The 16,865-nt window shown below is 40.6% G+C and overlaps 1 protein-coding gene across 4 annotated transcripts in view; it reads left to right on the plus strand.

Moving 5' to 3' along the window:
• LOC125467505 (AP2-associated protein kinase 1-like) overlaps positions 1-16,865 on the plus strand; it is a 75,949-nt gene that overhangs the window by 40,331 nt on the left and 18,753 nt on the right. For all 4 annotated transcript variants that reach the window (XM_048563451.2, XM_048563452.2, XM_048563453.2 and 1 more), the window contains exons 11-12: positions 3,864-4,048; positions 15,543-15,701. In XM_048563451.2, coding sequence (XP_048419408.2) covers positions 3,864-4,048; positions 15,543-15,701 — 344 coding nt within the window. The remainder of the gene's footprint in view (positions 1-3,863; positions 4,049-15,542; positions 15,702-16,865) is intronic.

A 16,865-nucleotide genomic window follows, 5' to 3' on the forward strand; every position in this document is an offset into this window, starting at 1 on the left:
GCTTAACCACTTTTAGTGAAACGTGGATCAGGCTGGAACGGCCAAATCTGTTCCTTTGCCCTGTTGGAATATTTCCAGGAATGGTGCGTAGGGGAATGTTGTGTGTGTGTGTGGCCGGGGGTGGGGGGCGTGGTTCAGTGGCTCTAATAGATTGGAGATTCTGGAATTGATCTCCATGGAGAAGAAAGAATTAATAGGATATATAATGGTAATGCCCAAAACTGGGGGTTCTAGGCATAGTAAATGAAAAGCTGCTTCATTTGGCTGAAATGATCAAGGACCAGAGGACAACAAAAAGTACCTTCCTTTGGAAAAAAAAAGGCAACAATAGTTTCAGTGGCTTGAGGGGGTCAAACCGTTATACAGTGAATAGTTAGGATCCGTGATGCACTACTTGAATGTTTGGTAGAGCAGACTGAATCGTGATTTCCAGAAGGAGCTTGGATGATTAACTGAAGAAAAAGCCTCTGCATGGCTAAGGAGAAAATGGGCAGGGAAAAGGATGCGGTGAGCTGATTTACAGAGCGCTGGCGCAGACATGACTGGCCAAATGGCCTCTCCTTTAGCTATTAGATTTTTAGTTTTAAGCCTTTACAGTAGATTGACTGACTACACTTCACTGAGAACTCGACTGATGTAATTGCAGACAACTTAAAGCTGGGATGAAGATTTATCAATTTAAAGAATTCAGATGCAATTCAAAATGTCAGTAACAGTTACGTTCAAAACGTTGTTTTGAATCTCAGTTGCTTAAGAAATTGGATTTACAATATAATTCACACCTCTGAGACTAGCCCAGAGCTATTCGGCTGACATTGACTCTATTCCAATGGAGCCTAGGACTGAAGGGATGCCTATTGTTTGGATATGGAGTAGAAATCTCAAAATCAACTGGGTATTGTTATTTGTTCAGCTGGCACTGCATTTTCCAGTCTCTGACTTGTGCAGTAGTAACCCTTTGCAATCCTGACAAGTCACACACTCAAATTAACTAAACAGCCTTCATCTGTTTGAAACCTGAATTGTTAGATCTCTAAAAGGCATTCATTATAATCTTAATTATGTTGCTGCCATATCAGAGAACTTAATGAATTGAGAACTTAAGTTTACTATTCTTTGTAGTAATATAATTTGCAGATCAGAAATTATAATGCATGTAGAAGAATACTGGCTATAAAAGGCAAATGTGATATGCGACACAGCTTCACTTATACTTCAGAATGCAAAAGTCATTGATTTTGCACTTCTAGAGGGGACCAAAGTTGGAAAAAGAATGGAAGATACAATGCTGCCTTACCTGCAGTGCAATATGCACCCCCTTTGAATGTGGTATCCCCACATGTTGAGAAATGCGACGTTAACATGAAACTCTGAATATTAAGATATTGAGGTACCTCAAGTTGCCAGTTTTATGAATTTATTTGTTCAGATGTACCTATTAATAACTTAGTGCTGGGAGATATGAAAGTTCAATTTTCAAACCCACCTAGCTTTCAAAAATAATATTCTAAGATACTTAACTTATTCTGTGTGGTTCCAACAGTAAATTTTTAGGCCCTCCAATTCCAGTGCAACAATTAGTAGAATTGGTCTATGTTAAGTAGACATTTTAGGAACTGTGACATCCAGTAGGACAAGTTTAAAAAAAAACTTTGATGTGTTGTGGCTTTGCGCCAACATTCCTGCTCGCATCTATCTTGACACTCCAGTTGATCCTTCCTTTGTGAGTACCCCGTGCAGCTGTATTATGCTTTAAAAACTGGTCCCATTTTACACTGCAAAGTGTGACAGTGAGTGTTATATTGAGACCTGAGATCATCATTATGGAAGCATTGTCACATTCAAACGTACATATTCAGAGCCACACAAAACTGATTTCCAGAGGACTTTTGTGCCATTTGGAAACTGGGTTGAGGTGAGAACTCCATCAGTCCTGGGGATTTCTACATTATTTATAACATGAGTTGGATCAGTAACTGAGTACATCCACAAATTTATTTTAGCTTATTGATTTTTATTCTCTGCTATGTTAAAGAGGGCTAAAATGCAACACGTCAATACCACATATAATTGCAGCTCTATTATCTATCCATAATGGCTGGCCATAACGGCTCTACCTGACTGTGGATGATAATTGTGATAATTGAGAATTCTAAACCACTGATGCAAAGAATTATCTTAAACTTCCAAGATGTTCAGATAATAGCCATGGGTTTTCATTTTGAAGCTTGGATATTGTTACGAAAAAAATTGCTGTCAGCTGGATTCCCGTTGGTCCTTTGGATTTAAAGTCCTGAAGGCATTTTAACCCAAAGCTTATAATCAGGACTGCTGACATAATTAGAGATAATGGGAACTGCAGATGCCGGAGAATCCGAGATTAAAAAAAGTGTGGAGCTGGATGAACACAGCAGACCAAACAGCATCTTAGGAGCACAAAAGCTGATGTTTCAGGCCTAGACCCTTCATCAGAAAAGGGGGAAGAGGGTTCTGAAATAAATAGGGAGAGAGTGGGAGGCGGATCAAAGAAGGATAGAGGAGGAGATAGGTGGAGAGGAGACAGACAAGTTAAAGGGGTGGGGATGGAGCCAGTAGAGGCGAGTGTAGGTGGGGATGTAGGGAGGGGATAGGTCAGTCCGGGGACGACGAACAGGTCAAGGGGGTGGGATGAGGTTAGTAGATAGGAAGTGGAGGTGCGGCTTGAGGTGGGAGGAGGGTATAGGTGAGAGGAAGAACAGGTTAAGGAGGCGGGGACGAGCTGTACTGGTTTTGGGATGCAGTGGGGGTAGGGGAGATTTTGAAGCTTGCGAAATCCACGTTGATACTGTTGGGCTGCAGGGTCCCCAAGTGGAATATGAGTTCTGTTCCTGCAACCTTCGAGTGGCATTGTTGTGGCACTGCAGGAGGCCCAGGATAGACATGTCTAAGGAATGGGAGGGGTGTTGAAATGTTCCGTGATTGGGAAGGCCGGTTGTTTATTGCGAACCGAGCGTAGGTTTCCCCGATGTAGAGGCGGCTGCAACGGGTACAGCAGATGCAGTATACCACTTTGGAAGATGTGCAGGTGAACATCTGCTTGATGTGGAAAATCTTCTTGGGGCCTGGGATGGGGGTGAGAGAGGAGGTATGGGGGCAAGTGTAGCTCTTCCTGCGGTTGCAGGGGAAGGTGCCGGGTGTGGTGGCGTTGGAGGGGAGTGTGGAGCGGACAAGGGAGTCAGGGAGAGAGTGGCCCCTCCTGAAAGCAGATAAGGGTGGGGATGGAAAAATGTCTTTGGTGTTGGGGTCAGATTGCAGATGGTGCAAGTGTCAGACTGACACCCCTCACTACCTCTCCACCTACACTCACCTCTACTGGCTCCATCCCCGCCCCTTTAACTTGCTTGTCTCCTCTCCGCCTATCTTCTCCTCTATCCGTCTTTGATCTGCCTCTCCCTCTCTCCCTATCTATTTCAGAACCCTCTCCCCCTCCCCCTCCCCCTTTTCAGATGAAGGGTATAAGCCCGAAACGTCAGATTTTGTGCTCCCAAGATGCTGCTTGGCCTGCTATGCTGACACAATTAAATAGTCAGTTTTTCAATGTCAATGTAATGACTGCTGATTCAAAGAACCAGTGTCAGAAATATTCAAGGAAAGAGCAGTTGTAAGTCAACTGAATTATGTGAACCAAGATTCTGACCAATAAGAAATTCTTGCATGTAATTGACGAATCCACTTTATTAAAACATTGTACATATCCAGACTCTGCAGTGCACAGGTCCCATTCACAACTTTTAGGCTGAATGATAAAAAAAATTTGCATTTCAAATCTGTGAGCAAACGGTGATCAGAGCATATTAAACATCTTGAATTCTTCATCTCAACAGGAGTTCCAGCTGCACATAGTGGACACATTGCTCAATTACTTGGCCATCAAGCACATGTTCAGCCAGTACAACCTCAACTGCACCTGCAACTGAAGCCACAGCCACAGCTTTTACTTCAACAGCAGTATTTGTTGCACCAACATCAAGCATATTTCCGGCAACAGCAAATACTTCAGACTGCGCAGGTAATGCTCAATTTCATGTAAAAGTCTACTTTTGTGATGTAAGGGGCAGGAAAAATACAGAAGCAGTTGGGTGCAATGTAAATAGTCCATCACTGGGTACTCAATTCTTCATTGATTCATCAACCGTGAGGCACGCGTGGCTATTCGGCTTCAGTAGTAGGATCATCATATCAGCTCCCTCTGCCATTTCCCCTTATTTATCTAGCCACCAAGCAATGTTTCTTGAACAATTTGCCCTGAACTTGCATTATTTTTTTCTTGTATTTCCCTGTTTTCCCTCCCCTAAGCACCCCTTGTCTAAGCGACCCACCACCTCCTTTGATTCTGTTTTCACTAAACAGCTAACCATCCAGATTCCCTTATTGTTTCACTTGAACTGATATCTCTTGAGGTACTGCCGGCCCGTCTTCTGAATCTGTCCTCAAAATGTCAACTTTTGACCTTTTCTCCTTTTGCAAACGAGTGCTCTATCTCCAACCTCCCTTTCCTCTCCAAAGTCCGTGAATGTTTACTCCCAGTTCGTTTCTCACTCTGGAACTTCATGTCTGAAACCCTTAAGTCAGGTTTTGGCCTTGTCATAGTCAAGAAACTGCTTATCAAAGTCTCACATACACATTACCTGATTCTTTTAAAGGTAAAACTCGCTTTGGCCTGTTTACAGCCCTTTGAATGGTTGAGTTGACCTCCCCCTCCCCGAGCTACCAGGCCCCTATGACTTGACTCCTAACTTCCTATGAAGCTCTCCCTTGCCCTGGTTTCACTACTAAATCCTGTCGAGCCCTCTTTGAATCATCTTGTGAAACCCACCTCTGTTTCACGCAGCATTCCTGTCATCATTGACTAGTTTGGTTTTGGTTTTGAAATTCTCGTTCAAATCCCTTCATAACCTCACTCCTTTCTGTCACTGGAACCTTTTTGACATTACTACCCACTAGTGTATTTCATTGAAGCATTGAACTCTTGAACTGTATCGATTTTACTGTGAAGATCCTTCTCTTAATCTCTTCTCCCTTTCCCACATTACTCATTTAGAGTACTTCATAAATCACCCACCTCTGAACAAGCTCACAGTCATCTGGCCTGATTCCTCCCGATGTGGATTGGTGTCAAATGCTTTGTAATATTGTGTGCCGTCTTGGGATGTTGTGTTAACTCAAAGGTGCTGTATAATTATAGGCTGCTGTTGGTGGCCTACTCAGTTACTATAATTTTGTTAAAAGTTCCAACTCATTTTCTGTCATCAGATTTAATTAAACTTTTTATATTCATCCTTTGACAATGAGTTCTTTCTCGGGGCAACAGTGCTTTGAGCTGTCCTAATCCCAGATATGTCCAGATAGGTGACTAATCAGTATAAAATCCTTGGATTTTCTTTTTAACTTATTGCTACTACTTCCGCCATTATAGAATTATTACAACACAGGAGGAGGCCATTTGACCCATGCATAGAGTTTGTGCTGCTCTTTTAGGACAATCCATTCAGTTCTTTATCTCTTTGTCTCTAGCCCTGGAAGCTTATTTCACTCAAGTGCCTGTTTCGCTTTGAAATCTTTGCCTCTGCTTCCACTGCTTTTGTATGCAGTGAATTCCAGGTTGCAACAACTCTCCAGATTTATTTTAAAGAAACATGCTGTTCATACCAAAACCTTGAATCCATGTCTGTTTGTTCTTGGCCATTAGCCAATCAGAACAGTTCTCTTTTCTCCACCATATCTAAACCTACCATAATCTTGTATACCTGTATCAAATATATATTTAATCATCTTTGCTCCAGAGAGAACAATCCCACTTTCTGTGACCTAACCTGGTAGTTAAATCCTGTAAGCCTTCGAATCATTGTAGTAACTATCTTCTGCACTCTTGGGGGCCTTCACATTCTCCCAAAAGCATGGTGGCCAAAACTAGATGCAATAATCAAGGTGCCCTACCCAGACTTTTATAAAAGTACAGCATAATTTTTTGCTTTTGTACCCAGTATTTCTGTACATGACCCTCAACTATCGACGGACTAGTCACATTCTTTAAATGATGATCCCCTTCAAAACTCATGACTTTCAAAATTTGGTTTGATGACTTAATTTGCTGTAATTAATTGTGCTGATCTTCTCCAGTGCTTTAGTTCCTTTGTTCGCAGTGCTGGTCTCATGCCCTTTCTTGGAATTTCAGGATCGCTTCATATGACTGTTTGTTTGGTCAGTGCAACGTTTTTCTTGGAATCTATGTATTTTCTTTAAACTTGAGTCCCATCATATTGTGACTCAAAGTTTGTTGCTGCAATGAATCCTTCAGTTAGCATCTATCTCAGTTGAAGCCTATTTTGATAATGCTAGTGGAAGGAGGTAATTATGTATGATAATTTAAAATATTTTGTATTCATCATTCTGCAAGCGTTAAGTGCTGAGTCAGTGCTTATATCAAAAAGAACTTGAAGCGACAAGTGGAAGCCTTCAGTGCCATCATTGCTGGCAATGACACTTGCTTCACCTTCTTGCTAGTTTATGAAGTGCAGATTTAGTCCCTTTGACCTAATCTAAAGGCAGAGACTTGTACTTGTGAGACTGGAGAACTTTGGTGTTGGGTCAAAGTAAGCTGCCAAGTTAGGGGTTAGGCTGTGCACCACCTCTATCTTCAAACATGATCAAGTGCCAATGTTGATATCACTACTCCGGTCTAGAAGGAATATGATGGTGTTTTGTTTTCTGTAGGCAGAATAATGATAAACATGCATTGCTGGACCAATGTGGTGTATTTTTTGGTAGCAGCTAACATGTCAGTTTATATTTTGTCTGTCTGAGTTGCTATGTTGGCTGAAAACCTCAAAAGCAAACAGGCAGCAGCAGTAACTTGTGATTTTCAAATGAACACGCTAAGTATGTAATCAGATAACGGGAACTGCAGATGCCGGAGAATCCGAGATAACAAAGTGTGAAGCTGGATGAACACAGCAGGCCAAGCAGCATCTTAGGACCACAAAAGCTGACGTTTTGGGCCCTTCATCTGATGAAGGGTCTGGGCCCGAAACGTCAGCTTTTGTGCTCCTAAGATGCTGCTTGGCCTGCTGTGTTCATCCAGCTCCGTACTTTGTTATCACGCTATGTATGTGTACAAGTTATCAGTTTGGACCTTGTGTCAGTAAGCTGAATAGCACACCTGATAGTTGTTTCATCATAATAAAATGTGAGGCTGGATGAACACAGCAGGCCAAGCAGCATCTCAGGAGCACAAAAGCTGACGTTTCGGGCCTAGACCCTTCCTCTGATGAAGGGTCTAGGCCCGAAACGTCAGCTTTTGTGCTCCTGAGATGCTGCTTGGCCTGCTGTGTTCATCCAGCCTCACATTTTATTATCTTGGAATCTCCAGCATCTGCAGTTCCCATTATCTCTGATACTTGTTTCATCAGCTGAGTGTTCACCAGGGAGACTTGAACCTAGATGTGTGGAGTCAGCCACTAATCACCTTCCAAAAAAATGTTCTTGGGATCATTATCAAGGTCGTGTAGGCACACTGTTGGGCAATTTGAATTATGTTAAGCTACTAAATAAAGAGCATGTCTAATGCTCCTTTGATATAGAGTCTATACATTTGGCATTGATGTTTTCTCTGCCTTAAATAAATGGGAAATGTTGATTGTGACAGTGGAATTCCCATGTTGCGTTAACATACATGCCAGTGACTGGATTTTGCTTGAAGTTATATAAATTGTCATTGCCAGTTAGTTTAACAGAATACAGATGATGGGTTTTTTTTCCCAAAACAGGTTTTTGGTCAAGTTCTTTAGGATTTAAAGTAACTGCACATTTAGTTTTAATGTTTTCATTCTTGGGAGGGGATAATTCGTTGAACATTCTTCTGTTTTATCGGATTATTCGGAACTTCAGTTTAGCAGCTGACTTTTGTTCTGTCTCGTTAGGCTTATTTTTCTGTGTGTGCCAGTAACATTTAGAATATCATTATCCCAGATCTTTGGTGTTATCACTTAAAAATGATCTGGTTTGTTTGTGTTCTGTTATAATATCAAAGAATTCCTCCACACAACAAGTTATACACTGTGGAATGGAACAGTGTCTTTTTAAGGTGGCAGGAAATTCTTTTCATCCAATTCTTACTGTGAAATCTTCAAATATATCTGCACCACTTCTTCATTTCAAAGGGTCCTCATCTGCTTATGTACAGAGACAAATTTCCATCCATAACCCCATAAGATGTAGGAGCAGAAATAGAGCATTCAGCATGTTGAGTCTACTCTGTCATACAGTGAGATCTTGTGATTTTCAATGAGGTCTCCTGTCATCTAAACACCAGTAATATAAGCCCACCTGCTCACTCTCCTCGAAAAAGAAATCCCTTTATACTTGGAATAAACCTAATGATCTCTTTCTGGAAAGTCTCCAATACCGGTATATCTTTTCTTAGGGGGACCAGAACTATTCAAAGTATTCCTATTGTGGCCTGACTGGTGCCTTGTTTAGCTTTAGCAAGACCTCTGTTATTTTGTACTCCATTCCCTTTGAAATAAAGGCTAGCAGCCCATTTCCTTCCTGTTGCCCGCTGAACTTGAAAATTAGCGTTTTGTGATTCATGCCAAATCCTTCTGTGCTGTAGCTTTCTGCAGTCTTTCCCTATTTGAAATAATTTTCAGCGCCTCTATTCTTCCTGCCAAAATGCATAATCTCATTTTTGCTACATTATGGTCTATCTGACCTTTTTTTTTGCCCACTCAATCTGTCTATATCCCTCTGTTGTGTCTTTGTGTCAACCTCACTATTTGCCTTCCCACTTATTTTTGTCATTCACAAACCTGGCAAGAGTACATTTACTTCCATTGTCTAAGTCAATAATGTACGTTAAATAATTGTGACCCCAGCACTGATTCCCGTGGCGCTCCACTAGTTTCAGGTTGCCATCCTGAAAATGCCCCCATTATCTAAGCTCTGACTTCTATTTATGTTAATGTATTACTGCCATAACCAAGAACTCTGAACCTATTAAGTGGACTTAAGTGCGTACCGTATTGAAAGCCTTTGGATATGCAAATATATTACATCTGCTGATTCCCTTTCATGAAGCCTCGCTGACTCTCCATCATTTCTAAAAGACTTTACACTTGTCTTTTTTTAATCACTGTCTTTGGATAAGAGCATTATATTGGCAACTTTTCAATCCTATAAGATCTGTCCAGAAACTAAGGATTCTTTGAACATAGCGACTAGCGCATCTGCTAACTGTGTAGCCACTTTCATCGGAATCCTAGGATGCTTATCAGTGTTTAGCACCATTAGTTTTCCTACTGCCCGTTCTCATATGATAGTTATTTTATTTATTTCACCTCTCCCCATTACCCTATAATTATTAAGTGTCTGTAGAATGCTGTTACAGTCTTGCACTATGAAAACTAAAGCAGAGTATTTATTCATCAACTTCTCTACCATTTCCTGTTCTCCCCATTATTATCTATTTACTCAGTCATCTTCTCTATGGAACCTGTGTTTGCTTTGGCCCCGCCCACCTTCCTTAAAATATACTAAAGCAATGTCTTACTGTCCATTTTTTGTAGTGCTTGCTAGTTTGCCCTGAGCTTATTTTCTTCCTGCTTATATTTTTGGTCATCTTTTGATGGCATCTAAAACTTTATCGATCCTCTGGTTTATCGCTAATCTTTGCCTCATAGTACATTTTTCTTTCAATTTGATACTATCCTTAACTTCTTTGGTTAAACATGATTGGTTTATCCCCTTATCCTCCATCTGACTGAGAATTATCTTTGCTATGAGTCATTAGTTATCTTCTTAAATGTCTGTCAATGTTCTGCAACTATTTTTACTGCAAAATTCCTTTCCTAGTCATCTCCATTCTCATTCCTATGTAGTCATCATTAAATAAGTTTTAGCACAGTTGTTTCTGACCCATGTTTCTCACTGTCAAATTGAATGCTAATTTCCTCCATGTTATAGCCCCTATTCCTAAGGGATTTTCTATTGAGTTCATTTCTTCAACCTGTCTCATTACGTGTTACTAGATCCAAATAGTCTTATCCCTGGATGGATCGAGGAAACTAAAGCAAAAAGACTTTCTGAATTCTTCCCTGTACTTACCTCTGCCATCTTGATTTCTTCCACTCCTTAGAAGTTTAAATGCATCAAGATTATCGTACTGCCATTTGTTTGTACATGCAGTCTTTATCTCCCGATTTATTCTGTTCTACAGAATATCTATGTTTAACTGGCCTATGGATTACTATCAGCATCCTCTTCCTCATGTTATACCTTTCTCCCACTCATGGTTTCTACATCATCCAGTCAGAGTATTTCTTGTTATTGCACTTATTCTGCATTGTGGGGAGCTGAGTTGGGTGGGTTGTTGGTTTTTGATGCCGAATATAGCCAACAGAATGGGTTCAATTCTCAGATCAGCTAATGGTACAATGAAGGACTCTTTCTCAACCTCTCCCCATTCCTGAAGCATGGTGGCCCTCAGGTTAAACCGTCACCAGTTGCCTCTCCAATGAGAGAGCAGCCCTGTGGAGCGTTAAGACTATGGCAACTTTACCTTTATTTTGTCTTGTATTAATGAAGCTAAAAGACATTACTATTGATGTTGCATGACAACATGTAAGCTTGAGTAATAGTTGATTTCATGTAAAAGTATACCCTCAATCTCTGTCAAAAAATCTAAAATCTTTCCACTTACCACTGAAGCCAAACTTTCTTGTTGCAAACTTATTTGAACACAACTGTTCAGTTCCATGTGTTGCCTGTTTCTACATGCTGTCAAGGTTCCCATCTCACTGGCATTTCTCATTCCCACTAATCCCTTCCTTTAATACGATAGTGTAGTATCAAGAAGAAACAACAGTCACATCGCTCAGTTTAAACTTTGTCACTCAAGTTGTTGGAATTACAGAGCAAACAATTAGCTGCGACGGAAGTAAAGAATTTGAGCCATCAGAGAAAGTTAAAGAATGGGTGAGCTCTCTGTGCAACCAAGGCAGATATTCAAAAATAAATGTCTAACAGTAGAAAGCCTAATGTGAGCACAGTTGCAAAATTATTTCAAAAGACTGCAGTGAAAATTGACGGAATGGCCACTGACCTGTCCTTGTAGCCATAGCATTTAGATTGTCAGTCAAATTGTGTTTCTGGTCAATGGTAACCCACACAATGGTGATAGGAAGGAATTTGGCAATAGTCAGAAGCTGGGAATGTTATCTTGGGTAATACTTCCTGACTGTCTAAAGTCTGTCCAACCACCTGCAAGGTACAAGTAAGGAGTGTGATTTGAATAGTCCCTGCTTTTCTGAATCTGCGCACTTCTAAGGTACATTGAAGAAATTGGGCCATCCAGGACAAAGCAACTGATTGACACCCTATCAACCATCTGGAAAACATACATTAGCAACTTACCGAGGCTCCTTCAATAACACGTTGCATACCTGTGACCTCTGTCACTCGATGACAAGCAAATGGAACCACCACCACTCATAAATTCTCCTGAAAGTCTCCCACCATCTTGACTTTGAACAATGTAGCTTTTCCTTCATGGTGGCTGTCAAAATTTTGCAGTTCACTCCCTAATAACACTATAGGTTTATTTCATGGTCCATAATAATTCAAGGTATGGCTCGCAGCCACCTACTTGAGGAAAATTTAAGGGTAGGCTGTATGCTGGACTCGAAGTGATGCTCAGTCCTAAAAAGTATATAGCCCGCTTATATTTTGCAATGAATGTTGACTGATTAAATTCAGTGCACTAAAGTGAGTGATGGTTATGATCCAGGTCAGTCTGTTATTAATTGTGAACCTGGGGCACACACCAGCCTGTAAATTAACACCCAGGTCAAAAAAGCAAATCCCTTGCTATGCCTACAGATTTTGCCTGAGGCCAGTTTAAGATGAAAGATTAAAAAGAGCTTGTGACATGTCAACTTAATAATGCAACATGAGAAGCAGGCTGAATGTAGATAATTGAGTATTGTAAAAAAAAATAAAATTACGAAAACTTCGGATACAACTCTCAGCTAAAATTAAATACAAGAGACTCATTAAACACAGAATAATAAAAGGGCAAGAAGAGAGGATCTGACCCAGTTGTTAACCTAAGAAAAGATATTTTAGGAAAAGAGCATGTACAACATACTAAATGTGAATGAAAGCAAAATATTGCAGATTCTAAAAATCTGAAACAACCAGAAAGTGCGAGAGAAGCTCAGCAGGTCTTGTGGCATCTGGAAAGAGGAACAGAATTAACGTTTTGAGTTTGAGTTATATGGATAGGCTGGGACTTTTATTCACTGGAGCATAGGAGTTTGAGAAGTGACCTTATGGAGGTTAATAAAGTACTCATGATTATAGATAGGGTGAATGGCAAATGTATTTTCCCTAGGGTGGGTAATTTCAAGACTAGGCAGCATATTTTTAAGGTGAGAGGAGAAAGATTTAAAGGTGTGAGGAGTTTTCTTTTGCACAGAGTGTTTTGTGTGTGGAATGAACTTAAAGAGGAAATGGTGGATGCGGGTACAGTTACATTTAAAAGACATTTAGACAAGTGCATGAATAAGAAATGTTTGGAGGGATATGGGCCAAGTGCAGCCAGGTGGGACTGGTATAGTTTAGGATCATGGTTGGCATAGACTGGTTGGCCTGAAGGGTTTGATTCCATTCTGTATGACACTCGTATGAGTACTCATTTACAAGACACTATATAGAGGTGTTAAAAATCAGGAGGTCTGGATAATATATCTTTCACCTTGACTTGTTGGGATCTCAATCACACTGCCCTGGATGATGGTGGCGATGGATTCAAAGGGAATTGGACAAGCACCTGGCAGGCATAAAATTTTCATGGCCACCTGGGTATAGTTGGGGTTGGGAATTTAAGTTGTTGCAGAGAGTAGCCTGGATATGATGAACCCAAAGGAGCATGTGAGCTGTAACCTCTGGTTCTATGTAAATAGGTATCTGTTCATTTGGGTATTTTCCTCCATGCAGTTGCAATAATGAAAAGGAGGAATCCTGAGAAAGGCTAGCCATAAGAATGGTGATGGTCTAAGAAGTAACACTAAAGATGGATAATTTAATTAAGTTTTTATTGAGAGCCATTGAATAAAGCAGAGCATCGGTCTGCATCAACAAGTGTGCTGCTCTTGACTCTTGTCCTTGCTGATTTAATGCAGTTAAATTTCAAAAATAACCTTTTGATCTGATATTAGTTTGAAAGTAGTCCTTTTGTTTAACATGAACTTTGTAAAGGTCATAATCTTCATTTTATTTTTGCAACAACGGATTGAGAAAGGAATTGTTGCACATTTTTAAAAAGCAAGTTATGAAATTCCTAAATTGTGTTTATTTTGCTGCTTTGGTCAAACAGTGGGAGAGGCTATTGTGGTTGGGCTGGCAACAGGTTACTATTGATTGGTTTGCAGGATTGTGACTAGTTGTGGATAACCACGGGTATTGGCCTGAGCAGCAACTGTCTGCTTGGCTCCTGGGTAGCTAAACAGCTTGTGGTTGTTAACAATACAGGCAGAAGTCTTTAGAATGGTGCAAAAGGCTGATGATGTGTCTTTGTCTTCAGTAAAATTCTTGAAGCCGAAGAAGGCGGATCTATTTTCCCTCACCTGATGCTGTGGACTTTAAACAGTAAGCAAGAGAATTTGCAGTTAGTATATTTAATAGCCTGCTCATCTAATGAAAATAAAAAAACCTGGGGAAAGGAAATTATGCAACTGGGTGTTCTGACAAATAAAATATCATCTCAATGAGCTTTGTAAACTGAACTGGGACAGTTGAACTGTTTTCCCAGTGTTATTCTCCTCCATCCATAACAATTTTTTTGTTTTGCTTACCTGTTTGTGTATGTCTGTAGGGGAGTTTTACAAGGGAGTTGTAGTTTTAGCTCACAGGTAAACAGATAATCTGTCAACATATAACATCGGTTAGAATCTATTTATTTTTAATAAATAGTAGTTCCTGTTAAGTTTAAAAATGATCCATGTTTTCTTTTCACCTGTGTCTATCTGACCAGTAAAATGGGGGTCAGAGTAAACTGTAGGTAGTTGAACAGACAGTTGGAAAAGAAGGCGGCACGGTGTCTCAGTGGTTAGCACTGCTGCCTCACAGTGTGAGGGACCTGGGTTAAGTTCCCCTCTCGGGCAACTGTCTCTGTGTGGAGTTTGAACGTTCCCCTCGTGTCTGCATGGGTTTCCTCCCAAGGCCCAAAGATATGCAGGCTAAGTGGATTGCCCATGCTAAATAGCCCATAGTGTTCATGTGTACGTTTGGTGAGTTGGGGATTGGGTCTGGGTGGGATGCCTTGTGGGTCAGAGTAAACTTGTTGGGCTGAAGGGCCTGTTTCCACACTGTAGAGATTCAATGGAAGGTTTTGCAACTCAATTACTAGTTAACCAGTTAGTTATTTGGGAGCAAGAGAGAGAGACTCAGTCCTAAAGAGATGCTTCTATAAGCAGGCTCTGTTCACTGACGACTGTGAAATTCTGGCAGCCAGGAAATACAGCTAGGAGTTAAGGCTCAAAAAGACCCTGGGATCAGTGGAATTTCAGTCCAGTTGAGATTGTAGTGAAGGACATCTACAAGCAGTATTTGCTCTGGTGCAACTGTGAATCCCAAGAGCAGTACCAGCTCGACAAAGTTGGTTGTCCGGAAGTTGGAAATGTCTGTGCGTTGGAATACAGTTTCCAGAATTGAGGGGTGTGCACTTCCAGAAAAGGACAGTGAACAACCAGCATGGAATCACTTTTGAGGTAGTTAATGATGGAATGGCTTTTGAGGGGATTCCAGAACTAGGTCACAGAAAGCGAAAATACAAGGATCCCTTGTAAAATTTTTTAAGATTTGACAACCTACAGTTGGATGTTAGTGGGGTGGTATGCTGTTGGGAAATCTATGATCTGATTTGGCCACATTAGCTATTTGATGTATTTTGTGGGATTCAACTATGGTTTGTACGTTACCCACATTTACCTCTGGTTAATTCTGGAGTGAGAATATAAGTTGTATATGTATTGTAGATTGTGCCACTGTTCTAACTTTGTGCAGTAAAATGTATTAGTATTTGTTCCAAACGTTGGAATCTTGAGTTTTTGCTTTTCGTGAGCACCAGGATTTTGCTTTTTTGGGGACTCCTTTGTTTTAAAAAAAAATATTGTAGGCCCTGAGCCAGGTCATAACAAGGGTAAGTGTGTGGGCTGAGATCATAAAATCCATACTTAACAATTTCATACAAGTAACACATGAACTGTAGTAGTCTAAGGGTGCCTGGGGCAATTATGGATGGGCCTTAAATGTAGTTTCTCCAGCGTGCCTGTCTGCGTGGACAGGAAAATGTACCTGTGAGTGAAACCACAGTGAGCTCTACATCGTGAATAGTGAATGAAAACAATTGAAGAATCCTGTTGACAACATGTTTCATGATGGCTGAAATTCCATTTACTTTCTAAACCTAAAGCATTACACTGAAACTGTACTCTGTACTAATACAGCGCTACCAAGTGATGCAGCAGGCCCAGCAGCAGATGATGCAGAATTGCTATCTTCAGCAGCAGTATGCAACAGCCTTGCAGCAGCAGGCAACTTGGCGGCACGTGATGGCGCAAGCGTCTGTTCAGCAGGTTGCTGTACAGCAACAGCAACAAGCTCTGGTAAGAACTTTAAAATACTGTTATTTAATTTTTACTTATACTTTGTGTACATAACTGCATCTTGCTGATCCATTAGAATATGACAGTTTCAGCACTTGGTCCCATTTATAAATGTGATGCTCAACAATGGTAACTTAATCTACACAGCATTTCTGAAATACAAAACTTTTCCATGCTATTTAGTTTGATGATCAGAAATAAATGGAGTGATACTGGAAGGTTAAAAATTAGTGGCTTGTTTTAAGGATTGTATAGGAGAGAAAAATAAAAGTTGAAGAGGTCTGAGGAGGAACATCCAGAAGATAGGATCTAAATGGTCAGTGACATGGCTTCCAAAGCTGGGGGAAAGGGACTAGCCAGAGGAATAATGTGTCTAGGAATGGTTGAGGGCAAAGGTAATGAATGTGTGAATGTGAATTGGTTTTGCTTATAGCTGGTGTGGCTGGCATTTATTGCCAAGCCCAAGTTTTCCTGAATCGGTATTAGGTTGTCATGGTATACTGTTATAACATTTCATGTAGCTGATGCATGCTAGGTCAATCATAGGAATGTTCACAGCCAACTACATTGATGTAGGACTGGAGTAATGTCAGCTGGTTCCTTTAAAGGTCACTGAGGTTTTAGGACAGCCACACAGTCTCATATTGGCTCCATACTTTAGTTTCCAGATTTTTTTTTAATTTCATGACATTTAGATTCTCAAGTTCAGCCATAGTAAGGTTTGAATGGGTGCTCTCTGAACTATTGGCCTTGTTGTCCATTAATAGATCAGTATTGTGTCAGTCCTACATTTAACATACCCATTGATCTGGAGGAATGTTGGTCCAAGGGCTGACTTCCACTGATGTCAGCAGAATGGCTGCTCTGATATATATGACACTTTGACCTAGGTTCTGCTGATCTACAATTAATCTAGAATGTGCTTCCTCATGGACGTATGGTGTGTTGATGAGAGAGGCACCCAACAGGTAATTCTCCTAGGAGTGTCGCGTTACAAAATAGATAGCACAATGTTAGATGAGCTAAAGTTTATGAAAGGTGATGAACAGGGAGGCTGTTTACTCCATAGAGTGTATTCGCATGTTTTTGTCTCTCTAAAGATATGAATACAGTCCTAATTGAGGGTAGGTGGAAGACAAAGGGAGCAGTATAGGAAAGTTGATT

The sequence above is a fragment of the Stegostoma tigrinum genome, chromosome 37 (genome assembly GCF_030684315.1).
Source record: "Stegostoma tigrinum isolate sSteTig4 chromosome 37, sSteTig4.hap1, whole genome shotgun sequence".
In the NCBI taxonomy this organism is placed as follows: domain Eukaryota; kingdom Metazoa; phylum Chordata; class Chondrichthyes; order Orectolobiformes; family Stegostomatidae; genus Stegostoma; species Stegostoma tigrinum.